This window comes from Mustela erminea, chromosome 1 (assembly GCF_009829155.1).
Source record: "Mustela erminea isolate mMusErm1 chromosome 1, mMusErm1.Pri, whole genome shotgun sequence".
In the NCBI taxonomy this organism is placed as follows: Eukaryota; Metazoa; Chordata; class Mammalia; order Carnivora; family Mustelidae; genus Mustela; species Mustela erminea.
The window spans coordinates 84,525,191-84,553,022 of NC_045614.1; the positions used below are offsets into that span (position 1 = coordinate 84,525,191).

At 39.4% G+C, this 27,832-nt stretch overlaps 1 protein-coding gene across 1 annotated transcript in view; it reads right to left on the reverse strand.

The window, feature by feature from the left end:
• Positions 1–27,832, reverse strand: part of KCNH8 (potassium voltage-gated channel subfamily H member 8) — a 371,847-nt gene that overhangs the window by 199,715 nt on the left and 144,300 nt on the right. The window contains exon 3 of the mRNA XM_032332057.1: positions 13,424–13,555. Within this exon, the coding sequence (XP_032187948.1) occupies positions 13,424–13,555 (132 nt within the window). The remainder of the gene's footprint in view (positions 1–13,423; positions 13,556–27,832) is intronic.

The following is a 27,832-nucleotide window of genomic DNA, read 5'->3' on the forward strand; positions in this document are numbered from 1 at the left end:
ACCACCAGCACAGCCATATTGTAAATTTCTTTCCTTAATGCAGCAATTTTAGGTATTCTGTATTAGGATTTCTCTCTAGTTCATCAATTCTTCCTAAATTTACAATTTATTGTTTTCATAATCATAGGAATTCAACTATATACCACAATGGATGGATTGTTTTCATCTTAAAAATATGTGAAAGATATACTGTTTTGTATCAATGATTTAACCCAACAAGAGAAAGTTGAGGTTTTTAATTTTCTACTTGTTATAAAAATGATAACTCCTTCCTCAACAGCAGGTGTGGAAAATCTCTAGCTTGCTTGTGACTACCACCTTCTGTTCTCCTATTCACTATGGCCTTGACAGAGTTCAATAATTGATTCTAGCATCTTTCCCCTGTGAGACAAGACGCCACCTCAACAGGCTTTTCAACATAAAATTCTGGGTAGTTATTACCAACCACAAGACATTAGGTCAAAGAGTAGCTCTTATTTGCCACCCCTATCTAGATAATCTGATTCATTTGATTTTTCTTCTCATCACTATCATTTGTTATCCTCACAGATTAAGAGCTTCTCTTTTGATTCTAACCATGTGTGATTGCACAAGAGCAACAGTCACTATGAAAAGCCACCAGCAAATACATGCCTTTCTTAATGTAAGTAATGGATACAACTACCCACAAATCTAGAAATGATAGCACAAAGTAAAACAACCAGGAAGCGGTACTTCTGTGCATATCGATAAGCATTCTTGAATTTCAGGTTCTCATGTTGCCCCATGGCTGCCATGACCTGATCTAATTGAGGAGGAGATTCTGTCAAGCCTTTGAGAAACTCCCTTCATTCACCATGTTCCTGGTTTTTTGTGGGTTTTTTTGGGTTGTTGTTTTGTTTTTGTTTTTGTTTTTTGTTTTGGTTGTGTGAGAATTTTTGGATACCCTATAGTCCTTTCCTACTCACTGGTAGCCAGCATTTCCCCAGGGACTTTACAGTTAGACAAGACCATTGCAAGTCAGTTTTCCAGAGCACCTTATCCTCAGGAGATCAGCTTTGGACTTATCTTATTCCTTCACAGAAGGTAATGACAGAACATTATTAGGAGTAATTTTCATTTTAACCTTAATTTAACCAACCTCCCTTTTCAATACAAAGCTAGACTATTTATTCAAAAAGTCATGAGCTCATGGTATGGTTTGTTTTTCTGTCCTTATGATGTAATATATATAAATAAGTTGTTAAATAATCTGTTAACCTTGTAATTTCGTTAATCTATCATTCGGGTTTTGCTGAAATTCTATTGCAAGGTGAAATACAGCTGGAGTCCCATTTGGGCTCATCACTTAATGACTCATCTCAGCTCACACTATGGCACCCTCAACACAGGAGTGGGTAGATACTTGAGAAGTCAACCAAAATCATGACATTTAGCCATTCTAATGGTTACCTCTTAATACCGTGCTCCAATGTGACTCAGCTTTGCTGTATCCTGCCCTTCTCTGCTGGGTATCACACCTTCCTTTGGATGCTCCGGAGTACCTTTCTTAGTGATCACATTCCTATAAACCACTTTCTGGAGAGATCAACCCCCCACAGATGTGTTTCTCATACTGTGCAATAATGTGCGTGCTTTCATGTTCCACCTAGTAGGCTTATTTACTAATCTTGTCACTTGGGTCATATTAATAAATAATACATTTTGTGTCAGATATATCTGGAATATCCTATTTTGTCCTTTTTATAAATGATCACTGATTTTCTTCATTGACCATTAGAAGCTGCTATTTTCCTTTTCATTACTTTTGTTATCTCTGCCTCTTTTGCTACTTTATTCTACCTTGCTACCTATGACCTCCCAAATGTTTAAAAACCCCCATTTGCCTATTAAACCTTAGATTATTTCTGGACTTTCCCTAGCTCAGAGACTCTCTTTCAATAAATAAATTTTAAGAAGTCATTCTAAACTGATTCCAAATAGCCACAAGTTCATCTCTCAAGGCCATTTAGTTTGGTTTTTGATGTGCCCACCTTAACCTCCATTCTGGTTAAATTCACTCAAAAGTGAATCAGACATGGCCTCTGCCTTCACACAGCTCAGAGTCTAGGAGGGGAAAAGGAACACAATAAAGAAACAAAAGCACAGACCAATGAGCTCATAAGCACCATTTGTAACTTCGAAGTTTCTCCTCAATATAATCAGTCATTTTAGCAGCTTTCTAGCTAGTAAATATTCATCTCACCTCCCATCTTGCATCAACATTAATATGAATGTTTGCTATGAAATGCTAATACTTAGGCAAAAAAATTTGATTCTCCACATTGAGTCTCTACATATTTTTTTCAAGAACTGAAAGATGTATTTTTAAAGTAGATTAAATAAAATTGAGTTACCATATAATTTCAAGAAATTGAAGCAATTAGGTGAACATTTCAGTAGACATTTATCTAGTGAAATGTCTATGTTCTCCCTGAGCCAAATCATTCCCCCAAAAATGTGTCAAACAAATACACTCAAAGCCTCATGGAATTTGGGGGAAGCCCATTGTGGAGACAAGCAAGATTGCTCAGTGGGTTCCCAGACATTCTCCTTATCTGCAAACAAGCTAACTGGGATGGACTGCTGATTTTTACTGATGTAAGAGGCAGAAGCTAAACTCAAATCCCCTGAAATTTAGGGACCCGGGCCTTCCTCCTCAGGGTACCCCATGTTTCCCACCACTTCTATGAAAGGCTGGCACCAAAGCTCTTGGCTCTCAACAGTCTGTTTTTCTCACATTGGCAAAGCCATCACCACACTAACCCATATAAAACAAAATGCACAAGGGGAAACCACTCCCACACCACCACCCTCTGCAGCGCAAACCCACAATATCCTGCCTGTCCCAAGTATGCCTCTCCATAAGAGGCTGAGGCCAGAGACACAGAGACTTGCAGATCTTTCTGTCCTATGGCTTCCAGCTTATCCAAAGTAATTGTACCATATCATTCATGACAGTGGTATGACAACTATAATCCCTGAATTGGGAACATTCCCTAATACAAATGACCAGGTGAATTCTGTTGGATATAGAGAATATCACTAAGAATGCATATATCCAGCCAGAGAAAGTCAGGTAATATGACTTTTTAAAATTCTCAGCCTGAATTCATTAATCTTCTTAATACCCATTTGTCTAGAGTCTCAATTAGTTGGTCATTCAATTGCAAAAGGGTTTTAATGTTAAATTCATCTCCCAAAATGGTTAAAATCATGTCTCTATTCTTGAAGTAATAAAACTATAATACTTTTTAGAAGAATCAGACTAATAAGTTATTAATTTCATAATGATTTGTCCAACGATGACAGTTACAAGAAAAAATTCAGTCCACAAGTATGTTTTAATTGGTTATAAAATATTTAAAATTTTTCTTTAAAATGGAATGACTCTGTGAAGCATGCCATGTGTATTAGGCCTCAGTCTCCACCATAGTCTTTCACAGGATTTCATTCATCTTATTATCCCATGGTCTTTAAAGGCAACTTGGTTGATAAATCCTGGCTTTCACTATTTGCCTTTAAGGAAATGATGATAGTGAAAATGTATAGAAAACCCAAAGGACGTTTTTCTTTTAATATAGATACTATAGATGAGATAGTTTCTTTAATCACTTTAAGCATCTGCCTGGGCTCTTCATTTCTTATTTCACCACAGTTTTGACAAAGAGTTGGTATAGATCTCCTGGAGGCAGAAGTCAGTGTCCTCAGAAAAAGTGGCAATTTTTACAACAGTTCTCCCATTAAACAACTGCTCTCTCTTAGGATTTTTGCATATGTTTCTTCCATTATGCAAACAAACAAACAAATAAAAAAGCAGGCAAAATATTTCAGAAAGTGAAGGGAACATTATTACAATGTTCCGCATTGAAAATGGAAATTCAAAGTATACAAAATCATCATAGATGTAATTAATATCTGACCAATGGCTTAATGTTTTGGAGAATATGTACATATATTTTTTTCAAAATGCCTTTTTTTTTAATGCCTTTAGTTATCTTAGAATATTGACCAAATTGCGATTCCCAGAAACTGAAAGATAAACAGAAAACTCAGAAGAACAGGAAATCGACCAATAGCATTCTATTTGAAATGAAAGGGCCATTCAACACCAGCAGTAAGAACACATTCTGAGAAGGAACTGACTTGGGCAAACACAAGTTAAATTGTCTTTGACTTCAATCAAGCACAACAGAGCCATGCAATCTATTCATCAGAATGTACACCTGAGATGTGCAGCTTTGGTAGTTATGATCTGATGATTCTGAAAAAGCAAGAAGGCTATGTTGTTTTCTCTCTCTGAATAATAAAACTTGCTAAATTGGACATTATTTCTACATTCACTTATTCATCTATCCATCCCTCAAATATTTCTGGAGAACTTACTGAGTATTAGACACTCAAACTACACGTGTTGGGGATGTGACGCAGGAGAGAGGCAGAGCCTGTTCCCTGATGAAAACTACATTTTTTTCTTAAGATTTTATTTATTTATTTGAGAGAGAGATAGAGGGAGGGAGGAAGGAGGGAGAGCCCAGAAGGAAAGTGAGAGGGAGAAGTAGACGCCCACTGAGCAAGGAGCCCGATGTAGGACTTGATCCCAGGACCCTGGGATCATGACCTGAGCCAACGGCAGATGCTTAACTGACTGAGCCACCCGGGTGCCCCGAAAACTAAATTTTAATAGAGTACAGAACTATTACAAAGAAACTAGCCTGTGAAAAAGATTGTTTCGGATCACAGTCAGTGCGAGGAAGACTACGAAGAAACTGATGTAACAATGTGGCTGGAGATGGGCTCCTTCAAACAGGGTGGTCACAGAAGGCCTTTCTAGGTAATGTGTCTGGCACAAGTCTTCTCAAATTCGGATGCACAGGGGACTCCTCCGGGGATCTTATTAAAATGAAGATTCTGATTCTGAGGGTGCTATAGGGCCTAAGATTCTGCATTTCTCAAAGGGTGATGTTGACATATCAGGTCCTCAGACCTCACATTGAATAATAAGGACTCTAAATAAGAAATGAGAATGGTAAAAAGGATTGGGGCAGGAACAATGGAAAGAACCTAGAAGTCCATGGACAGATGAATGGGTAAAGAAGATGTGGTATACACACACACACACACACACACACACACACACACACACACAGTGGAATACTATGCAGCCATCAAAAGAAACAAAGTCTTGCCATTTGCAACGATGTGGATGGAACTGGAGGGTTTTATACTGAGCAAAAGAAGTCAACTAGAGAAAGACAATTATCATATGATCTCTCTGATATGAGGAATTTGAGAGGCAGGGCAGGGGTCGTGGGGGGAAGGGAAGGGAGGGAACAATGAAACAAGATGGGACCGGGGAGGTAGACAAACCATAAGAACCTCTTAGTTTCGGGAAACAAACTGAGGGATGCTGGGGGGTGGAGGGGCAGTAGAGTGATAGGGTGGTTGGGTTATGGACATTGGGGAGGGTATGTGCTGTGGTGAGTGCTGTGAAACATGTAAGCCTGATGATTCACAGACCTGTACCCCTGAGGCAAATAATAAACTATATGTTTAAAAAAAAAAAAAAAAGGATTGAAAAAAGGATTGGGGCAGGAGCTTTCTGTTTTTATTTTATTTATTTATTTATTTATTTATTTATTTATTTATTTATTTGACAGAGAGACACAGCGAGAGAGGGAACACAAGCAGGGGGAATGGGAAAGGGAGAAACAGGCTTCCCTGCCAGCAGGGAGCCTGAGGGAGGACTGGATCCCAGGACCCTGGGATCAAGACCTGAGCCACACATGCTTCCTGTTTAGATAACAATAAGGGGTTTGGGGAAGGAACTGCAACAAGCCCAACCTTTTGTCCACCTCATTCCCAAATTTCTATCATTTGTTTCATAGGATACCCCAGAGTGTGATAGAAAGATACCTGCTCTGAGACCAGGCAGTCAGTCCTGGGCTTCAATTCTGTCTCCATCTCCTCAAAACACTGAGGTTTTGGACAGTTCACTTGCTTTCACTTTTTTTTTTTTTTTCCTTTTTCTTGTTTTTTGTTTGTCTGTTTTACTCTTCTCCATCCTAGTAGAATCCTTGTGAATCTATAGTAGAATCCTAGTAGAATCTATAATCTGGCTTATAGAAAATCATCAGTAAATGATAGACACTCTAGATTGGCTGATCCAACCCCACTTCCAAGCACTTTTTCTTTAGGCTATTTCTACTCCAAAGGTGTGAAAACTTTTAAAAATAGACTGGAGAACTTTGATTTCCTAGCCTTTCTTCCAGCTAGAGATGGCCCTGTGAAAGAGTTATAGTCAATGACATCTTGATGGAAATCCCTGGACACTCCTTCCTGCCCACAAAGGCAAAGCATCAGAAGAAGCCTTTGTTCTCTGTCTTTCAGTATCCTTTCTGTCTCACCAGAAATGAGTTCTAAAGGTGCAACAGGCATCTTAACAGCCACGAGGTGACAAGAATGAGAATGAGGTGCAGGCTGGCTCAGTCGGAAGGGCATGCAACTCTTGATCTCGTGGTCGTGAGTTCAAGCCTCACGCTGGGTATAGAGGTCACTTAAATAAATAAAACTTAAAAATGAAAAGAATGAGAATGACAAGCAGCACGTGCAGACAGCAGAGCAGAAAGGCAAAAAAAAGAGCCTGTGAGCGCCTACCAGTATTGCTCTCACCATTCCAAACACGGGCGATTCAGCTCAGACCACTCGCAATATGAGAAAAGAAAGCCCTTACTGATTAAGCTGATGTTGTTAGGGTTTCAAGTTCTTGCAGCTAACTGTAATTGATATCTAGTTGTGCGGTGCAGCTAGTCATTATTATTATTTCTTCCGAAGCCTCTTAGGAAGAGGAAAAGGCAGGAGCAATGTAAAAATTCGGTCAGTGTACTGAATACCGCCAACCTGCCGCCATCCGCCAAAAGTGAGGCTACCAAGAAAGCCATTGCATTTGAATACCGGTTTGTATTACCAGTAGAGAATACGAGGAGCTTCACACATCAACCTCTAAATTCTCAAGACAAATCTGAAGTGCCCACATTTTAGAAATCATAACAGTCTCCAGGTCTGGGAGCACTGATGATGTTGTGCGTCCATAATGCATAGCTCAGTGTCAACCATCATTTCAAACCAGATCTGGGCATCCTATGAGAATTGAAACTCACTGCCTTGGGCCCTGTGCGGGGAGCAAGAAGACACATATTATATACTCAACCAGTCTGAATGGAAAACTAGATTAGTATAATGAATGAACTGCTGTGAAATGGAGTTCCAAAGACGGAGACGCATGCAACTGAGTACAGAGAAAAGGGACTTCTAAAAGAAGCTGAACGCTGTCCCATAAGTGAAGGTCTTTTAATAAAATTAATGAGCAAGCGTGTCCTCTGTGACTATTCTGTGCAAGGCACTCAGGAAATTCAAAGATTGCGAAGCAGGATGCCAAGTTGAAGGCCCTTCACAGTTTGAGAAAGACAAGCCGGATGAATGAAGTCAGCAGCAAACAGGGAGGACCCCCACTGTGAGCTCAGGTGGCTCAGGTAAACTGATGACAAAGAAAAAAGGTAGGATTCTCCTAGTGACTAGGAGTGACAAAGATGATTCAAGTGAGGGAAGATCGGAGAACTGGGTGTGGAGGAAAAAAAGAGGATGCATTGTATTAGTTGAGAGTGAACAAATCAGCTTGGCTTACCCAGAGACTTCAAGAAGGTGAATGTGAATGGTTGTTCGAAAGTGGGTCATTTGAATGTAGAGCCGCTTTCATAAAATCACATCTGTTTAGAGTAAAAGAAGGAGGTGCCGCCCCCTTGCTTCCTGGTCACACAGCCTTTTGTCTGTGCATGCCCGCCCCTCCTGTCTCCCTGTGCTGAATCCCTCTTCTTGTGAGGACACCAGCCCGATGGAATTAGGGCCCACCATCACAGCTCCGTTTCACCTTCATTACCTCTTTAAAGGCCCTGTCTCCAAATGCAGTCACGTGCTGAGGTCGTGCGTTTAAGGCTTCAACGTATGATTTGGGGAGCACACAATTCAGCCCATAACTGTCCCCAAGCCAGAAACTTGGAATCAGTCTTCCTTTGCCTTCATCTTTCAATGCCTACTTATTCTAATGGTGAGTTCTAGCTCCACACCATATAAACTCCTCAGAAAGACGTAATAAAATGTAAACTAACTGGTATTTAAATGAAAACTTGAAAAAAAGAGAAAGGCATAATAAAACATTTAGGACTTAAGGTCTGCCTACCTCTGTAGAGATAAACTTCAACTCCCTGACTTTCATAATCTGCTTCCAAAAGAAGGTTAACTATTTGCTAGTGCAACTCCTGAAATTAATGTCCCTTTGTTCAGTCTATCAAACTCCACTCATCTTTTAAGACTTGCTTCAGTAGTATTTTCCCCATGAAGTTTTTGACTCTGCTCCAATTCTTGCTGGCTCCACCCTAACCTTTTACCTTTTCTAGAAAGAATTTACCATTTCCGCCACTCTACTGTCACTGAATATACTAAATTACAAACACTGGATCTGTGTCCTTCATAAGATTATAAGCTCTTGAGGAGAGGAAAAAAAAATCCCAATAAAAGAATGTACACTCTGGAATTTGATTATATGAATGTAAGTTTTAGTTCTATTAAGATATTTTTTACACTGTCAGTTTTATCAAGTTACTTAAATTCACTGGTAAATGGGAATAATACCTAATTCATATGGTTGTAATGATAAATAAATGAAGTTTCTGTTAGCATGAAGTAGAGACTGAATAATGGCTAGCTATTAAAATAAAACAGAATAGAACCATGACCACTATCTTTTACCAAGCATATTCTATATCCTGTCTTATGTGATTTGCATATGTTACTTCTTATAAACCTGATAAAATTGATTCATATACTGGGACTCACAAAAGGGGACCCAGTGGCCTGACATTGACACCTATGCCAGCCTGCACTTAAGGGGAATTCCTGTCATGGAATCCAAACATACTCCAAGCACAATCCTCCCAATCAGTTTTAGTTAGCTTACCTTACCCTGAAACATAGGACCTTGCAAGCCTCGTAAGGAAATCCCCTACCTCCTTGCTCATCATGACCCAGTTTCCATGGTCCCCCATCTTCCTAGAAAACTCATTCTTGCCCAATATCCCTCAGAGACAGTGACCCACTGCTTGTGAGGCGCTCCCAATCCATGGAGTGTCTGCCCTTGAATAAAGGGCATCAAGCCCGTTACTCAATTGTGTCGTTTTTGTCATTTGACAAACTGAAACAAATGCAGTATGTACGATTACCCCATGTTATAGATGAGAAAACTCAGTCTCTGAGAGGATAAGCAGCAAGTCTGAGATCTACTACCGAGCACGTGGTGGAACCAGGATTTGAGCGGAAGTATGGATGATCCAAAGCACATGGTCTCCATTCTGACATCCCCAAACAATAGTTCAAATCTGGAGGCAGAGTGGGGCTCACTAAGTATTTGTTGAATTACTTAATCCACTAATAATCTACTTTTACGTGGCATTAAAATAATTCTTAATGATAGTGAAAGAGGTGAACAAGGTTCCACCTTATGCACTCAGTAACGCTTAGACGTAGATGTACAAGTTAGTGGTTTACACACATTTTTAGAATGGAAGTAAGATATGTATCCAAAACAAAGGAGGGTATTAGGCGGTAAAAATCACCAGATTTCTGCTGCAGTCCCCCATAGCCTCCCACCCTCCCTTGCTTTCCCTCTCTTGGACCTCTCCCCACCCCCATACACCCCAGATCTGCTAGCTAAGAGCTACGGAGCGCACAAACAGTGCTTTGCGTTTCATGCTCATCTCCCATCGATGCCGTTCCTTGTATCCCACACCTTGCTAGCCTTTTCTGTAAAATGTTTTTTCTCATATCAAGTAAAACCCCAAACAATATAGACATTAATAATTAAAGTATTTATTTTTAAAATAGAAGTGCACAATTTATACCTTAAGGCCATCATCTGAGCCTTGATAGGAAATTAATTTAATTAACACAAATCTTCCACAACTCAGTGAACTTCAGTGATATATCTGTATGAGATGCAATATCGGGTCGAGTCAGGCTACATGCTCACTTAGAGTTTTCTAGTGCTATGAGACAAATATTGTTCCAGTTACACAGTGACATTTCAATGATTTTCAAATACTTATCCTGAAGTTCTAAAAATACCATATGCTAAGATGTGCCTTTCCTGCAAGACATGCCATCAACGGGTGAATTTTAATGTATTTTTCCTCTATTAAGTGCAGGTAAAAAAAAAAAAAAAGAAAGAAAGAAAGAAAAGAAATATATATTTATTTTTTTAAGATCATTTATAATCATGTTGGCTTACCATAGTTTGCTTCTATAAAAATACTATATATTTTTGTGGGATATTTATAATACGGTAGTAATGAAAAATGTTCTTAAGTGTTCATTACATAGCAGAAATAATACATAATCTTATATAAAGTAATAATCATTTGAGGAAAAAGTTATAAAGCTATAAAAAATTTTACGAGCTGCTATCAAGTATTTCAAAATTCCTAAACCATATTTTGCATTATATAATTAATGGTAAAAGTGTTTTGTTGATATTTTTTCCTTTAAACTTTGTTAAAGAAGGAACATGATTATACATGTTCCCTAAATAAATTGGAGTACTACTGAGCATAACTGAACATCATTTATTTAAATATAAATGTAAAACTCATTTTTAAGACAGAACTCTGAATCAGTAAAATTGTTATTGGTTCCAGAGTACTCAAATACATGCCCTCCACCCCCGAATTGTGGGTATAGTATTTCATGTGCAAGCAGTTCTGTTAGGGTATCACACTTGGCCTCTCTTTGCTTCTTTACTCACTTCATCCCAGGAAAAGAGGAGGAACTTAATTGGTTGAGCTTGGAAGGACATGTTGGTATGTCCAGGGCAGCCCTTTTCTCTTTAAGGCTCAACTGCCTTTGGGGAACACCTGATCTGCTCTGGTCCTTGAGCTTGAAATGCTAACTTGGTGAGCTCTGCCTTGCCTCATTATAGATCTGTTTGTGACTGATGAGTAGCTTTGCCGAAATTTGGAGCTCAAAAAAAGGAAGCTCACTTGCTGTAGATGTATGTCAGACCCTCTGTTATGGGTTTCATCAGAAAGAAAGGTGATATGCTGGTCTCCTATCTGCTTTATTCTTATTTCCTTATGAGTTGGACCAGCACTGGAGTGGAGAAAAGGAGTGTTTTAGTTGAGCTCTTTCAAACCCCAAATGAGTAAGTGTATTTTGCTCCTTTTACCAATTTTCAGTCTTCCAAGACAGGGATTTCTCCCTTTCTGCAAACATAACAGATCTAGGACAAAGGTGATGAGTTAAATTTGAAAAAACCATTACGCATAATTCCCATTTTCAAAGCAAGTCAATTAAATTGCTCCCTTTGAAGAAAAAAAAGTACTCACATAATTCTTTTTAGTTTTATATATATATATATATATATGATCTTTATCTCCTATTCCTGGCAAACAACCCTATAACTCTTGGAATCTCTGAGATGGTGAGTGTCTTTTATACACTAAGGAATGACTGGTGGCTGGGGAGGTCCCTAAATAGCTTCAGCGGTGAAAGATCTAGGCAAAATCAGACAGTTGGAACTTTCACCCCACCCCTAACCTTCTGGGAGAGGAGAAGGGCTGGATACTGAGTTAATCACCAATAGTCAATGATGTGGTCAATCATGTTTACATAGTGAACCTCCATAAAAATGCCTGAACAGCAGGCTTTGGAGACCTCCTGAGTTGGTGAACATACTGAGGTCCTGGGAGTCTGGCACACACAGAGAGAGCATGGCAGCTCCATATCCCTTCCCCCCATGCCTTGCTCTACCTGTCCTTTCCATTATGCTGTTGCTGAGTGTATCCTTTGTAACCATGTAAGTAAAGTGTTTCCCTGGGCACGGTGAGCTGTTCCAGCAAATAATCAAATCTGAAAAGGGGCATGTGGAGGAGCCCGCAACTTTATAGCCAAGTTGGACAGAAAAGTTCGGGAACCCTGGGCACTTGGTATTTGTGACTGGCGTCTGGGGTAAGGGCAGTCTTGTGGGAATGAGCTCATACACCTGTGGCGTCTGACACTAACTCTGAGCGGTGTCAGAGCTAAATGAGATGATAGGACCCCCAGCTGGTGTCCAGAAAGTTGTAGAACTGGTTCTTGGTATGGAAAAAACTCACACATGTGGTGTCACAAGTGCTGTGAGCAAATACAGTTCATACTTACCTTCTGAATTCCTGTAACACCAAAAACAAACAAACAAAAACCACTAAAGACAAAAACTGCGCACAGTGACTCCCCATTTCCTTTCCTCTCACTGGTCAGGTATTAACATACTCTAATATCCAAGTAACTTTAACTGTAAGACTGTTCTTTCCTTATGTATGTAAAAATATGCCTCACTATTTAGTCATGCAAACACACAGGAAAGTAGTTGTGTATTTGCAAACATTTTAAGTGATGGAAGTGGGGGTAGCGGCACCACACCGGAATAGTTCTCCCTTCGTGTTATCATTTCAAGAGACATTATATATTTAAAACACTCCCATGCATGTTTTAAAAGAGCTGGAGTAAAAGAGTTCATTCTTACAAAGACATGATTGTTGAAATGTCTAATAGCCTGTTCTCATAAAGAATTTACTACATAGGACATCCCTGCAATGACTATTGTTTTTTCTCTGGTCACCAGAGTATCTAATTCTACTCCTGTTTAAATAAATGAAACAGTATCAACATGTTATCAGTGTCAATTTTTGTCACTTTGCATGAATCGCAAGGAATTTCTTCATAAGTATAAATAGAAAGTAAAAGGAAAGCAACATCGAGTCTTAGAATGCTTTAAAGATCATCGGAAAGTCTCTCTGTGCCTTAAAACAAATTATCATATTGTAGTTTACAGTAAGATACAGATACACATTTGTTAGTGACAGTCCACTCTAGTAACCACTAAACTTGATTCTTAATATTGCACATGAAATTCACTTCTAAGTTTTGAACTACTGCACTTTAGATGAAACCGAGAGATACACTTTCAATCACATCATTTTAAGTTCACTTATTGCTATTGACTCATTTTCTTCCCTAATAAAACAAGGTGGTGTGACTCTTCAGATTCTAGTAAACTATTTTCCTTCCTCAACCTATTTGCATAGGAATATGAACTTCTGGTTCCCGTCAAATGAGTCTTTATTACCAAGACGAGAATGTAAATTCATGTAATGTCTCTGTGATTTTGCAATAAGCACCAAATACTGACTGCTAATGGTTATGAATATTTATCAGTTGCTGTTATTAAAAAGACAGTTTTTTTTCCTCCCAGAGTTTTTGAGTACACAATTTCAAAATGTTACTCCATCTGTCAATGTTTTCTGAAAACAGTACCAACCTTCTTTTTTATCTTCTGGAGTAATCTTCACTTTTGTATCTGTTATATCTTTGAATGAAGCCAGAAAAAGTACCACATCTCCTTTCTCATTCTTTATAGGAACAATATCCAATAGGCACCAAAATGGAGACCCTGAAATGATAATAAAACCACAAATCAACCACTGCCTCGTGTTTTTTCTATGAAAATCTCAATCATTAGTGGCACAGTTAATAAAGTCCTTACTGTTTCCCTCTATCCCACACCTCCCCTCCAAAATCTTAAAAATGTCAGTTTTCAGATTCCATAAATGTCTGGCCCATATGCATATCTCTCCATTCCCAAATGAAATGCTTTCTTTGAAAATAAGGCTGTATTTTAAACAAAAACACTTGTCTGTGCTGAGATATTTCTGCTTATGTAATTTAAACTGTATTTCTTTTTTGAACTTGTTGATGTTGAAGCATTCCACTTTATGAAACATTGCCCCTCCCCACCCCCAGCATGCACGAGTTGCTAAATAAAGACCTTTGTTTCACACAAATTTGCTGGAGGTTTATTTAGTCAATTTAAAAATCAATGATTGCCCACCAGAATGGCTAAAGTAAAAAAAGATGGAAAATACCAAGTTTGGGGCAAAATGCATAGTCACTTGAACTCTCATACATTAGTGGCTGGTCACAAATTAGTACATATATACCTTAAAAACTGCACAGCAGTATTAAGATAAATTCCCACAATAAACATTAGGCAGCACTGTGAATGAGCATTATACAATAATTGGCATCAGATGGATGAATATCACTAACATAATACTGAGCAAAACTAGCCAGTTACAAATGAGGAGAATGCATTTACGTTAAGTACAAAATAGACAAAACTCACTTACAGTGCTAAAAGTCCCGTTGGCAGTTTGGAAGATTGTGATTCAAAGGGGACACAGGTTGGGGAGTTCTGGGATCCTGGTCAAGTTTTGCTTTATGACCTTTATGTTAATTACACAGAAGTGTTCAAGTTTTGAAAACCCATCAAACTCTACACTTATGCATGTCTCTTTTTCCATATATATGTTTTACTTCAAGAACATATTTTTTAAGGATTTCATTTATTTGCTTGTCAGAGAGACAAAGGAAGCACAAGCAGGGGGAGTGGCAGGCAGAGGTAGAAGCAGGCTCCTCTCTGAGCAAGGAGCCCGATGTGGGACTCCATCCCAGGACCCCAGGATCATGACCTGTGCTGAAGGAGGATATCACCTAGGTCCCTCAATAACATGTTTTCAAAAGGGATAATCAAGTTCAATTCTATGTTTTGAGCAAAAGAACTCTGAAAATACCATTAGTAGCTTCAGATTTAAACCTAAGGCTCATATTTTGAAATGTATTTATATATCTTAAAATATGCATTTTAAGAATATATTAAAATCCTAATACTAGATTTCCTACTAAAAAGCATTCCTGGGCAAAAGAAAAGAAAATGGAAAAAATTTATTGCTTAAAAACAAAACTATTAATCTTTTAATTTTTTTTTTTTTTTTTAATTTGACAGGCAGATATCACAAGCAGGCAGAGAGAAAGGGAAGCGGACGATTCCAGGACCCTGAGATCATAACCTGAGCCGCAGGCAGAGGCTTTAACCCACTGAGCCACCCAGGCGCCCCTCAAAACTATTAATCTATTTACATATGTTTTTCCTTCATTTTTCTTTTGATGGAGGGAAAAACCCTTAATAGTGTGAATTTCCACCTTATTTGGGTGATGATTTCACATTTGTAATACAAAATTGACAAAAGTAATAGCCAAAAATACCCTTGATGGGCACCTGGGTGGCTCAGTCATTAAGCGGCTGCCATCGGCTCAGGTAGTGATCCCAGGGTCCTGGTATCAAGCCCCGCATCAAGCTCCCTGCTAGGCGGGAAGCCTGCTTCTCCCTCTCCTGCTCCCCCTGCTTGTGTTCCTGTTCTCACTATCTCTCTCTCTCTGTCAAATAAATAAATAAAATCTTAAAAAAAAAAAAAAAAAAGGAAATGCCCTTGGTATTTCTTGATATTTTAAGTTGTTTCGTATATACTGTATTAGATCTCACAATTTCCCAAACAACAGATGTAACCATCCAACCTTGGAATCTATCAGTTTTTTTCTTACTTAAGCACACAATAAAGGAGTTGATATAGGGGTTGTCTGACATAAAAATCACCTTTTATTTTAGTTGCTGTTGTACTTTTTGGAAAGTGTGTTTGAATACACATATAATAAGCATATGTAGTGCGTATGGAGTAGGTACCCAATCTGGGCATCCTCCTAACAGCTTCAGCACCATGGATTCTTCCATGCTCTCCTGACTGAAATCTATGGTTTCCTTTCATTCATATTCTTAAATATCCGTGCCACAGCAATGCCATTTCAACCTCCCATCACCAGGCTCCGGGAGACCTGTGATCTAACCATAGCTCCCACATTAACTAGCCCAGGACCATGGAGGACTCAAATTAACTTCCTTCTCCAATTAATTTGGTTCCCTCAATTGCAATACTCTCATATCCATCAGTCCACTGGTAGAAAGAGCAACTCAAAAACCATGAGGCAATAAATCAACTCTATTGTCTATGACTAATGGGAAAACCTTATAAATGAGCCATATCCCTGCCCAAACACTACTATCCCCATCATCCCAGAATGGCCCTTAATTCTAATTTTTTCTATAGCCACTGTTTCGAGGTGGGAGCTGTTTTCACTAATGCTGTGCTATGGTAGGAACAAAAAGACCTATCAGGGCAAGCTATCAATCAGACCCTAGACATAGTAATAGTGGGGACGTGGAAAACACTATGAATCTGATATTTTGGATCACAATTTAAAGCATCTCTCTGTCAATTATCTTGCAAAAACATCACCCAAATCAGAACAGAGGCTATTAATTTTCTTGAAAATCCATTTTATCTGAGCACTCAGTCAAACATCATTATTGTTTCCACAGAGCCTTTGAACAGGGGCACCAAAGTATTTTAGAGAGAGGCAAAAACATGTCAGGTGAGAGAGAGCCAAGAGAGTGCTGCCCACCAGACAGTATCTCAAATCACACAGCATTCCTTTCACATCATGTTCCGGGGAAGTCGAAAGATCACTTTGAGATTTGTCTTTTAAGTTACAATGAGGTGTAACCTTGGACATTTTGTAAATTCAGTAAAAGTTCATTAACACGGGTCCCTATAATTTCAAATTTTGTAATGATTTGGCATGTATTAGGCTGAGGTCTGCCTTTCTATTGCACATATGACAAAAAACTGTATAGAGGCACACCTCGGAGATACTGTGGGTTTGGTTCCAGACCACCCCAATGAAGTAAATATCATAATAAAGTGAGCTAAAGAACTTAAAAAAAAAAGATTTATTTATTTATCTATTTATTTTAGAGAGAAAGAGAAACAGTAAGGGGAGGAGGAGAGAGAGAGAGAGCACGAGCTCCTGAAGCAGAATCCCCAAACGAGCACAGAGCCTGAGGCAGGGCTTGTTCGCAGGATGTTGAGATGGAAACCTGAGCAGAAACCAAGAGTGGGCCGCCCAACCAATTGAGCCACCCAATTGCCCTGGGTTAAATGACAATTTTTGGTTTCCAGTGCATATAAAAGTTATGTTTACACTATACAGTAGTCTGTTAAGTGTGCAGTAGCATTGTGTCTAAAAAGACAATGTACATGCCTTAATTAAAAATATTTATTTCCCTAAAAAAAGTGCTAACCATTATCTGAGGTCTCAATGAGTTGTCATCTTTTTTGTTAGTGGAAGGTCTTGCCTTGATGTTGATGGCTGCTGAGTGATCAAAGGAGGTTGGTCGCTGAAAGCTGGGGTGGCAGTGGCAATTTCTTAATATAAGACAGCAATGAGATGCGCCACATCAATTGACTCTTCCTTTCTTGAGTGATTTCTCTGTAGCATGCGGTGCTGTTTGATAGCATTTTACCCATAGTAGAGTCTTTCAAAATTGGTGTCAATCCTCTCAAACCTTCCTGCTGTTTTATCAACTAAGTTTATGTAATACTCTAAATCCTTTGTTGTTATTTCAACAACCTTCAAAGCATCTTCACCAGAAGTTTCCATCTCAAGAACCACTTTCTTTGCTCATCCTCAAGAATCAACTCTTTATCCATTAAAGTTTTATCATGAGATTGCAGCAGTTCAGTCCTATCTTCAGGCTCCATTTCCAAGTCTATTTCTCTTGCTATTTCCACCATATCCACAGTGACTTTTTCCACTGAAGTCTTGAAACCTTCCCAGTCGTCCATGAGGGTTGGAATCAACTTCTTCCAAACTCCTGTTAACGCTGATATTTTGACCTTCCCTCTTGATGGCATTTAGAATGGTGAATTCTTTCCAGGTTTTCAAAGTACTTTTCCCAGATGCATCAGAGGAATCACTATCTATGGCAGCTACAACCTTACAAAATGTGTTTCCTTTTTTTTTTTTCTTTCCTCAAAGATTTACTTATTTTAGCCAAATGCAGAGCCTGACACAGGACTCTATCTCAGAATACTGCAATTACGACCTGAGCAGAAATCAAGAGTTGAAGACTTAACCAACTGAGGCAACCAGGTACCCCCAAAATGTGTTTCTTAAGTAAGAAGACCTGAAAGTCAAAATTACTCTTTGAGGGGAACCTGGGTGGCTCAGTGGGTTAAAGCCTCTACCTTCAGCTCAGGTCATGGTCCCTGGTTTCTGGGACTGAGCCCCGCATTGGGCTCTCTGCTCAGCAGGGAGTCTGCTTCCTCCCCGCCTGCTCCGCCTGCCTCTCTGCCTACTTGTAATCTCTGTCAAATAAATAAATAAATCTTTTTTTTTTAAGGATTTCATTTATTTATTTGACAGAGAGAGATCACAAGTAGGCAGAGAGGCAGGCGGAGAGAGGAAGGGAAGCAGGCTCCCCACTGAGCAGAGAGCCCGACGTGGGGCTCACTCCTGGGACCCTGAGATCATGACCTGAGCCAAAGGCAGAGGCTTTAACCCACTGAGCCACCCAGGTGCCCCTAAATAAATAAATCTTAAAAAAAAAAATTACTCTTTGATCCATGGGCTGCAGAACAGATATAATGTTAGCAGGCATGAAAACTTTAATCTTATTGTACAACTCTTATCAGAGCTCTTGGATGACCAACTGCATTATTAATGAGCAGTAATACTTTGAAAGGAATTTTTTTTCTGTAAGTCTCAACAGTGGGTTTAAAATTAAAATATTCATAAATCATATTATAAACAGAAGTGCTATCATCCAGACTTTGTTGTTCCATGGTATAGAGCAGGTAGAGTAGATCTAGCATGATTCTTCAGGGCCCTGGGATTTTTCTTGGAATGGTCAGTGAGTATTAGCTTCAACTTAAAGTCACCAGCTGCACTAACCCCTAAAAAGGGAGTCAGCCTGTCCTTTAAAGCTCTGAAGCCAGACATTAACTTCTCTTCTCCAGCTATGAAAATTCTAGATGCCATCTTCTTCCAATAGGAGGCTGTGTTATCTACATGAAAATCTGTTACTTAGCACAGCCTCCTTCACTAGTTATCTTAGCTGGATCTTCTGGGTCTCCTGCTGCAGCTTCTACATCAGCACTGGCTGCTTCCCCTTAAACTTTGATGTTATAGATACGGCTGCTTCCCTTAAACCTCATGAACCCACCTCTGCTGTCTGCAAAGTTTTCTTCTGCAGCTTCCTCACTTCTACCAGCCTTCACAGAATCGAAGAAAGTTAGGACCTTCCCCTGGATTAGGCATTGGCTTAAGGGAATGTTTGGTTGGGTTGAAGTTCTATCCAGACCACTCAGACTCTCCCCCTATCAGCAATGAGTCTGTTTCACTTTCTTAGCACTCACATGTTCATGGCAGTAGCACTTTTAATTTGCTTCCAGAACTTCCTTGCATTCACAACTTAGCTGTTTGGCACAAGAGGGTTAGTTTTTGGCCTATTTTGACTTCCAACATCCTTCCTCACTAAACTTAACGATTTCTAGCTTTTTGACTTAAAGTGAGAGACATGCAGCTCTTCCTTTCATGTGAATACTTACTTGTTAATTGACCTAATTACAATATCGTTGTGTCTCAGGAAGTAGAGGGGCCCAAGGAATGAGCGAGAGACAGGGAATGGCCAAGTAGTAGAGGAGTTGGAACACACACATTTATTGATTTAAGTTTGCCATCTTATACAGGCAATGTTGGTGGTACTCCAAAACAATTAAAATAGTAATATGAAAGGTGGCCAATCGTGGTCACCAAAACAAACATAATAAATAGTGAAAAAGTCTGAAATATTGGGAGAATGGCCAAAACATGACACATAGGCACAAAGTGAACAAATGTTAGAAAAATGGCACAATAGAGTTGCTCTATATAGTGTTGCTACAAACCTCTGATTTGTAAAAAGCACAATTATTTGTGAAGCACCATAAAGTAAAGCACAATAAAAGGAGGTATGCCAGTACGACCGAAATAGTTGAAGGGAGGTACTGGGTTCTTTCTTTCCTCCCTCCTTCCCTTCTTCCTTTCTTCCTTCAGCTTCTCCTTCAGATTTATCCACAACATCCGCCTTACAGATATACCTTTGGCTACCTCTAAAATTAGAAAGCAAAGCATATGCCACTTGCTTCTTCCAAAAAAAGTGGATAGATGCCAAAATTACCATGCAGGTAGGCAAGATCCTTCTCAATGTGATCACTTATCCATCCTTTCCCTGCTTTCCTGAATTTCTCTACCAGGCGCTCTGCCCTGACTCTCTGACGACATCTCCATCCTTGCATGACTATAATCATTCAATGCTACTCCCCAAGGCTGGCCTCTTCCTCTCTACCCGACAGGCATAGTAAAGATCACGCAACACCTTCCGGTCAGCAGTAATTCAAGTCTGGTTGCGATAAATCTCTTGGAAGGCTAAGGCGGGAGGCAGCACATCCCTCAGCCTCAAATTCAGAGGTGAAGGATTCTTAAAACAGGTTAAAGGGCAGAAATCCTGTGTCAATTTTAAGTCCTTCTGTGTACAGCAGCAGTAATTACCATGTGGGCTGGTGAGTGCTAAAACAGACAAGGCTCTGCCAGGATTTAAGTTAATAACACCTTTGACTTCCATGGATAAATACAATTCGTGGGGAGGAAACAGGATTTATACCCTACATGGTAAAATGTATTTTGGGGATTGTATAAATAATTACACAGCGCTCAAATCTAGTGGAATGTCCCATGTCTCCACTTCGGTACTTCCTTCTTCTTCATTGGGAAACAAGAGTGTCGGAGAATTTGACTTGCTTTTTGTATTGTAAGAAGACTTAGATGCTTCCTACTCACCCACAAAAGGTTAAACTTGGTAATAAGCAAAAACGAAGGATAAGGTTTCCCGTATGAGTTCAAGGCTTAATAACAAAATATAAGGAGGTCAGATATAAAAGTAAATCGAATTGTGAGCTCTTCCTTTCTCTTTAGTGACTCTGCTGTCCTGATGAGATTCAAATTGCATTTCCCAGTGTACCTCAGTAGCAGAAAGGGGGATACAGACACTGCCTATCCTCACATTTCTTCTATCAAGAAGAACTTTGATTGGATTTTTTATGATAAATGTGTGATATACAGTCTTTGAAATTATTACTACAGTAATGTAATACCCTAAGTGTTAACAGCATCAACACTATGCAATCTAAACACTTTCAGGCGCTCTTCATACTTCACACTAAATCTGATGAGTCTGGTTCACAGCAACTATTGTCTCGATGCTACTTATCCATGATGTAGTGAAGAGTTTGGTAGTTTTTAGAAATTAGTCCAGGAGGTAGGTAATGAGGCAGGGGTGGGAAAGGGACTGCAGATGAGTACACAAAGGATGCTCCTGATGGTGATGGATGATGGGACACTCGTATCTATAGCAGGAGGAGACAGCAGTAATGGGAATACCAACTGAGTCTATCATCGAGCCCTTAGGTACCCTTCCTCTTTACCACATTTGCTACTACTGCCTTCTCCCGGCACGCAGTTGTGGGTCCTCCACGGAACTTCCCCCTCCTTTTTAATATGAACCTTCCGTTAGGTCACTTCTTCATACTACGCATCCCATCTCATCCACTCTTCAAAAGTGTTCTTCCTGCCTTTAGGTTTCCTCCCATGCTGCTTCCAATAAGCGGTGAAAATATAGGATATTGAGTAAAAACATCCAATTGTTTTTCACTGCTTACTTAAAATATTAACATAGCATTCCAGATTCTTTACCAATATGGGAGGACTATTTTCAAGGGACCAAAAAAACCAAACCAAACCAAACCAAAACAAAACCCAGGAATGGGCTGCGTAGTATGAAGAAGTGACCTAACGGAAGGTTCATATTAAAAAGGAGGGGGAAGTCCCGTGGAGGACCCACAACTGCGTGGGGGACAAGCCTTAATAGCAGTCTCCCCAGCTCTTCTCAGCCTTTGTACTACACTAAGGGATGAAAACAAAGATTCTTTGGTGAAATAGGAGGTAAAGGCTTTACCTTATCTTTGGGAACCCCTCCAAGGGCTATCCATCCACAGTGCAGCCTCTGTATGTCTCAGGTCTTTGCTCTGTCCCCATTGCATTTTCCTTGAGTAAACACCCTTCCTCTACATGCCCCAGGGTCTTAGGGACCCAAAGTAAAGGGCACTAGGACCCCAAGACCTGTGTAACAGCAGAGGGAAGAGTGGAGTTGGTAAGAGATTAACAGACCCGCTGGAGACCTCCTGAGCTGGGCAGTGGACTAAGGATACCTTTCATATCAATATTTAATGAAAAAGGAGGATCTTATAAAAACAATGTGTTTTAAATTTGTTTCTATGTAGGAAAAAAAAGACTGGCAGAATGCACACAAAATATTAATAGCGATGGCTTGTGGAATTATAGTTTCTTCTTGTGTCCTTTCTTCTCAGGATCCTTATTTTCAATTTTTCTAGAACAAGCATTAAAGAATACATAGTGGGGGTCTAGTAACTTAGAGATTTGAGGTAAGAAATGACAAGAAGTTCGAGACAGGGCAGTAAGAGTTAGGAGGTCGTATTTCAGGGGAGATCACTTTTTACATATTCCAGTGATTTAAGTTTTAATAGATATTCCAAAGACAGAGAGAGAGAGAAAGAGGAAAGAAGGAAGGAAAGATAGATATCAAATCAAGTGATGTTTAACTGATTTGAAAGTGCCAAAAACTGATTTGAAAGTGTTTTGTTTTGGGGCACCTGGGTGGCTCAGTGGGTTAAGCCGCCGACTTCGGCTCGGGTCATGATCTCAGGGTGCTGGGATCGAGCCCCGCATCGGGTTCTCTGCTCAGCGGGGAGCCTGCTTCCCTCTGTCTCTCTCTGCCTGCCTCTCCATCTATTTGTGATTTCTCTCTGTCAAATAAATAAATAAATAAAATCTTAAAAAAAAAAAAAAAAAGAAAGTGTTTTGTTTTGTTTTCGTTTTTCCATGTTGTTCCAAGTTCCTTTTCTCCTTAAATAAAAACCTTATTCCTCTTCCAGGAGCATGTATAGCCCTTTTTAAGAAATCCCTAATCATCAGGAAAAAGAGGAGGCTAGGAACCTGAGATCCAAAGAAATTTCCCCAAGATGTGCTTTTGTCAATAGTTGCACCATCCTTGTTCAACAAATCATTGATTATGTTATTGACCATATTATTTGCTTCAAGAAAACCAAACTGCTTCTGCTGGTAAAGAGAATTGAAAGGGTCTTCCACACATGGTTAAACACAAATCCAGCTGGGATAGGTTTAGAGGAGGAGCCAGGACCATTGGGTACAGTCCAATGAGAAATAGAGATAAGGAGGTCCTGATGATGTAAACAATATAATGCACACAGCCAGAACCCAGTGATAGCTGTCACTGCAGTTTCCATTATGTGCTAGACACCATGCCACATGCTTTACATGCTCTTACATCTAAACTTCTCATTGATCAATCTGACCAATATTTTACCAAACTGAACCACATTATACAAATGGGGAAATTGAGATATACAGTATTTTCTTCAGAGTCACACAGCTGATAAGTGCCACAGGTCAGAATTTAAACACAAATCTAAGTTTGATTTTCTAATTTTGCTTTACTACAATATTCTGGGAATGATCTTGTTCTATAAACAATGTTTTAGGAATTGAGTTTCATTATCATTTAATTTTTCTCCCCATACTATAGGATGTAATGATACATATGCTTTATTAAATACCATAGTGTAATAGAAAAAAATGAAATAAAGCCTTAGGATAATCAACAAATTTCTCTCAATCAAGAATAAGAGTATAACTACTCTCTCTCTTTCTCTTTTTAGATTTTATTTTATTTTATTTTTCAATACTCTCTTCACCCATCATGGGACTCAAATCTACAACCTGGAGGTCTTTACAATCACATTTACTACCTACCAAGCCAGCCAGGCCCCTAGAACCTCTCTTTGAAACAAGATTCAGCTATTTTAGATTGGAATACATCCCTCGTTAAGATACACATGGCTCTTAAAGTTGCTTCAGTATCCAATAAGACCCTGGGATGTGAAAACCACCACGAGTGCTACTTTCAGTCCCCATGTTGAGATAAAGAGAATGTACTCATAAAAGCTTCCTGATTACTCGTGTAAGTTTTTAAGGGTAGTAACCTAAGTCTTTAACGTAAGTAGCACCATATTCTGACCTCATTCACAAAGTATTTGTCTGACACATCCTCCCAATATGTTTTTGTTTCTTGCTTTCGTAGGAACCTCCAGAAATGGTCATCTCTGTACCGTGGCCGCTCTAGGTAGGACACACAGTGATATCCCCTGGATTTATCTCTTCTAAGACTGGAAAATACAAAGAGCACTGACCCCAGTCAACTCTGAGCTATGGCTCTCTATTTCAACAATCCTCTGGGGGGAAAGAGGCCAAATGTGATGGGCAACTTTAAGGAAGCAGAAAAATGTCTGATTCAATGGGCTTGGATTTATGATTGCTATTTGTAAGTCACTTCCTTCTGAGAAGAAGACACTGAAGCAAACTTGCACCCCTGATACTTGACTTTAAGAAAAGCAATTTAAGATTTCTTCAAACTTACTGTTGTTCAGTGAAAAAGAACTTCCCTTAAATCAGAATTAGAGGATCAAGTTAACTCTAATTGCACAAGGCTGCCGTTGGAGGAATCTATGGTCTTTTCAGGGCAATGGAATAATTGTTGGTGACATTAATCATAATACCCACAAGAATCCAGCATGGACAAGGGGTTCTGGGATTCTAGGATTACTTCATTGAGGACCCAAAAGAAAATATTTGGAGATTACGTTGCAAGCAATTGGAAATTAAGTTATTCATTCAACAAATATTTATTGAGTGCCCTCTATGGTTGGGAACTGATCTATGTGTTTGGATATATCAGTAAACAAAATAGGATAGATCTCTGTCCTCTGCCCCCAAGAGACTGTACATTCTACTTTGGAGAGAAAAACAATAAACTATAAATAATCACATAGTTTATTAGAAGGTTTTAAATGCTGTAAGAACAACAACAACAATGACAACAAAAGGGGGATTAAAGAATGTGGGAAAGGGGGAATGATAGTCTCAGGAAATCATTCATGGATGTGCGACTTAATATTGTTTTTGAATATTAATGACTTTATGTGTGCCATTGTAGGTCCTCTTAGAAGCCAATGATGAGAACACCATAATGCAGGTCTCAGATCAAGCAAAGGAGAGAGGGAAGGAAGAAAACCTGGACAACAGTGTCTTAGACTGCAGTGCAGTTGTAACGAAAGTTCACCAAGGTCATCATAGAGTCACCCAGCCAAAATGACGAACAGGGCAGTTCCGTACCGCCAGGAACAGACTGTTTAGCACCTCTACTTCACTCAGTCATGGGTTGGAAGCTGCCCATAGAAAGCCTGGCCTCTGTACCGACACAGTGAAATGGTTTCAGAGCACAAGAGCTGGGCCGTTAGCCAATTACTCTCCTGTAATCAGATACAAGAGGCACGTTCTCATGGTTGCCACAATTAGCAGAGCAGATTATGTCACATTTTTGGCAGAATTGCATCCATGCCCTTTCTCATGTCACTGAACCTTCTTATTCCACCAGAAACCAAAACACCCCTCTGCAGACAGCCCTGGTAGAACCATCAAATGTAGGGCTCTGACACCCTCCCTGGAAGGATGGGCACATAGTCCATCCTGGGCCAATCAGTCTTTCTTTTCCAGCAATTTTGATCTTGAACAGAGGGACCCAAGATCAAAAATGGAGCAAGCAGATTCATTTAACAATGAAGGCCAGAAAAATCTTTCTGATTATTCCTACTACCTAGACCTTACAAAAAACTACTGCTTCCTGTCTTTTTTAAGAGATGGTTGCTCATTCCTTTCTTTGGTTCTATAAGTTATAACATCTGTTTTTATTTTATTTTATTTTATTTTTATTTATTTATTTGACAGACAGACATCAGAAATAGACAGAGAGGTAGGCAGAGACAGAGAGAAGAGGAAGGAGGCTCCCTGCTGAACAGAGAGCCCAATGTGGGGCTCGATCCCAGGACCCTGGGATCATGACCTGAGCCGAAGCCAGACGCTTTAACCCACTGAGCCACCTAGGCGCCCCACAACATATATTTTTAATAAACTAGTATTTTTGCTTCAGATAACCAGAATCCATTTGTGTTGCTGATGAGGAGCCCTAATTACAGAATGATATATTTAGGAAAGGAAAGTCAAGATGTAATGGAAGAATACAGACCTTAGATGACCTTGCATGTGGTCGAGTCCTGGATTCTGCATTTACTTACTGAGTTGGCTCAAATATAATTTTTACACCTGTCTGCACCACATCTGCGTACTGGATTTACCATTGCTTCTCATGGTTAAGGACTTTGAAGAGGCCAATATGTCCCAAAGTATTTTACACTTTTTGACTACCTATACAAAAATTATGACTTTACCTGTACATGTAATGCTTTCATTCTTTATCTATTAAAAAACAATCAGGGAGGTGCCTGGGTGGCTCTGTTGGTTAAGCATTTACCTTTGGCTCAATTCACGATCCCAGGGTCCTGGACGAAGCCGCATTGGGCTCCCTGCTCAGCAGGAAGTCTGCTTTTCCACCTCCCTTTGCCCCTCCCTTCACTTGTCCCCATTCACTCTCTCTCTCTCAAATAAATAAAATCATTTAAAAAAAATCAGGCACAACTATGGTTCAATATTAATATTTGTTAAAGCTAGGCGATAGTATAGATATAAAGCTAGGTGACTATTGGTTATAAAAATCTCTGTGTACGTATGAAACATCTTGTGATTTTATTTTTAATTAAGGAAACATTACTCTGGAAAATGGAGAATTATTCAGCACTTACTTGAACATCTAAGCTAGTATTAAACTGCAACATAGAGTCAGCTCAAATTGCTGGGGTTAGAAAGATCTTTGAGATGATGGAATGAAACTCTTTACTGGAAAGATGAAAATACTGAATTCAGAGAGGTTGAGTAAACCATTCAGAATGGTTAATGTTAATTGTCGTTAGACCACAATTCATAGGACTTTCAGTTTCATGGGCTTTGTGCTAAAACACAAAACACAGTGCATTTCTCCAAGGATTAAAAGAAATATTCAAAGGATTAATAATGATCACATGAGTGAATAATCTGATTTTGATATCTGAAAAGGAAAATTTATACTTGCATATATTATTGATAAAATAATCCAGGACACATAACAAATTCAGCGTGATCAAGTTTGGGGGTTTGGGTTTGTTTGTTTTTTTTTAAGATTTTATTTATTTATTTGTTTGACAGAGAGAGCACACGAGCCGGGGGATTGGGAGAGGGAGAAGCAGGCTCCCTGCTAAGCGGGGAGGCCGATGTGGGGCTCTATCCCAGGGCTCTGGGATCATGACTTCAGCCAAAGGCAGATGCTTAACTAACTGAGCCACCCAGGCACCTCAAGTTTTGTGGGGTTTTTAAAAGATTTATTTTATTTATTTGAGAGAGAAAGTTTGGCCGCACTTGTGCACACACATACACATGCACGGGCAGGGGGAGGGACAGAGGGAGAGAGAGAGAGAGAGAGTGAAGCAGGCTCCTAGCTGAGCTGAACGTGGGGTCCAGTGCAGGGCTCTATCTCACGACCCCTGAGATCATGACCTGAGCGGACATCAAGAGTCATTTAACTGACCGAGCCACCAGGCACCCCAGGCCAGTATTTTTTTTTTTTTTTTAAGCAGATTTGGGAATAGAATATGTGTTTAAAAGTTTGAGCAAGTGAGATCAAAATGATGGGAAATGTGTTCTATGGGAGAAAGCAGATATTTTGAGATGAGAATTTGGAAACAAGGAAACAGAAATTGAAAAGAAGCGTTAAGGATCTCATGACAATTCTCCAGTGTATAAATACATGGTTGCAGTTTTAGGTGTCATTTTAGCACTTTCCAAGAACATGCAGACAACAAACATACTGAACATT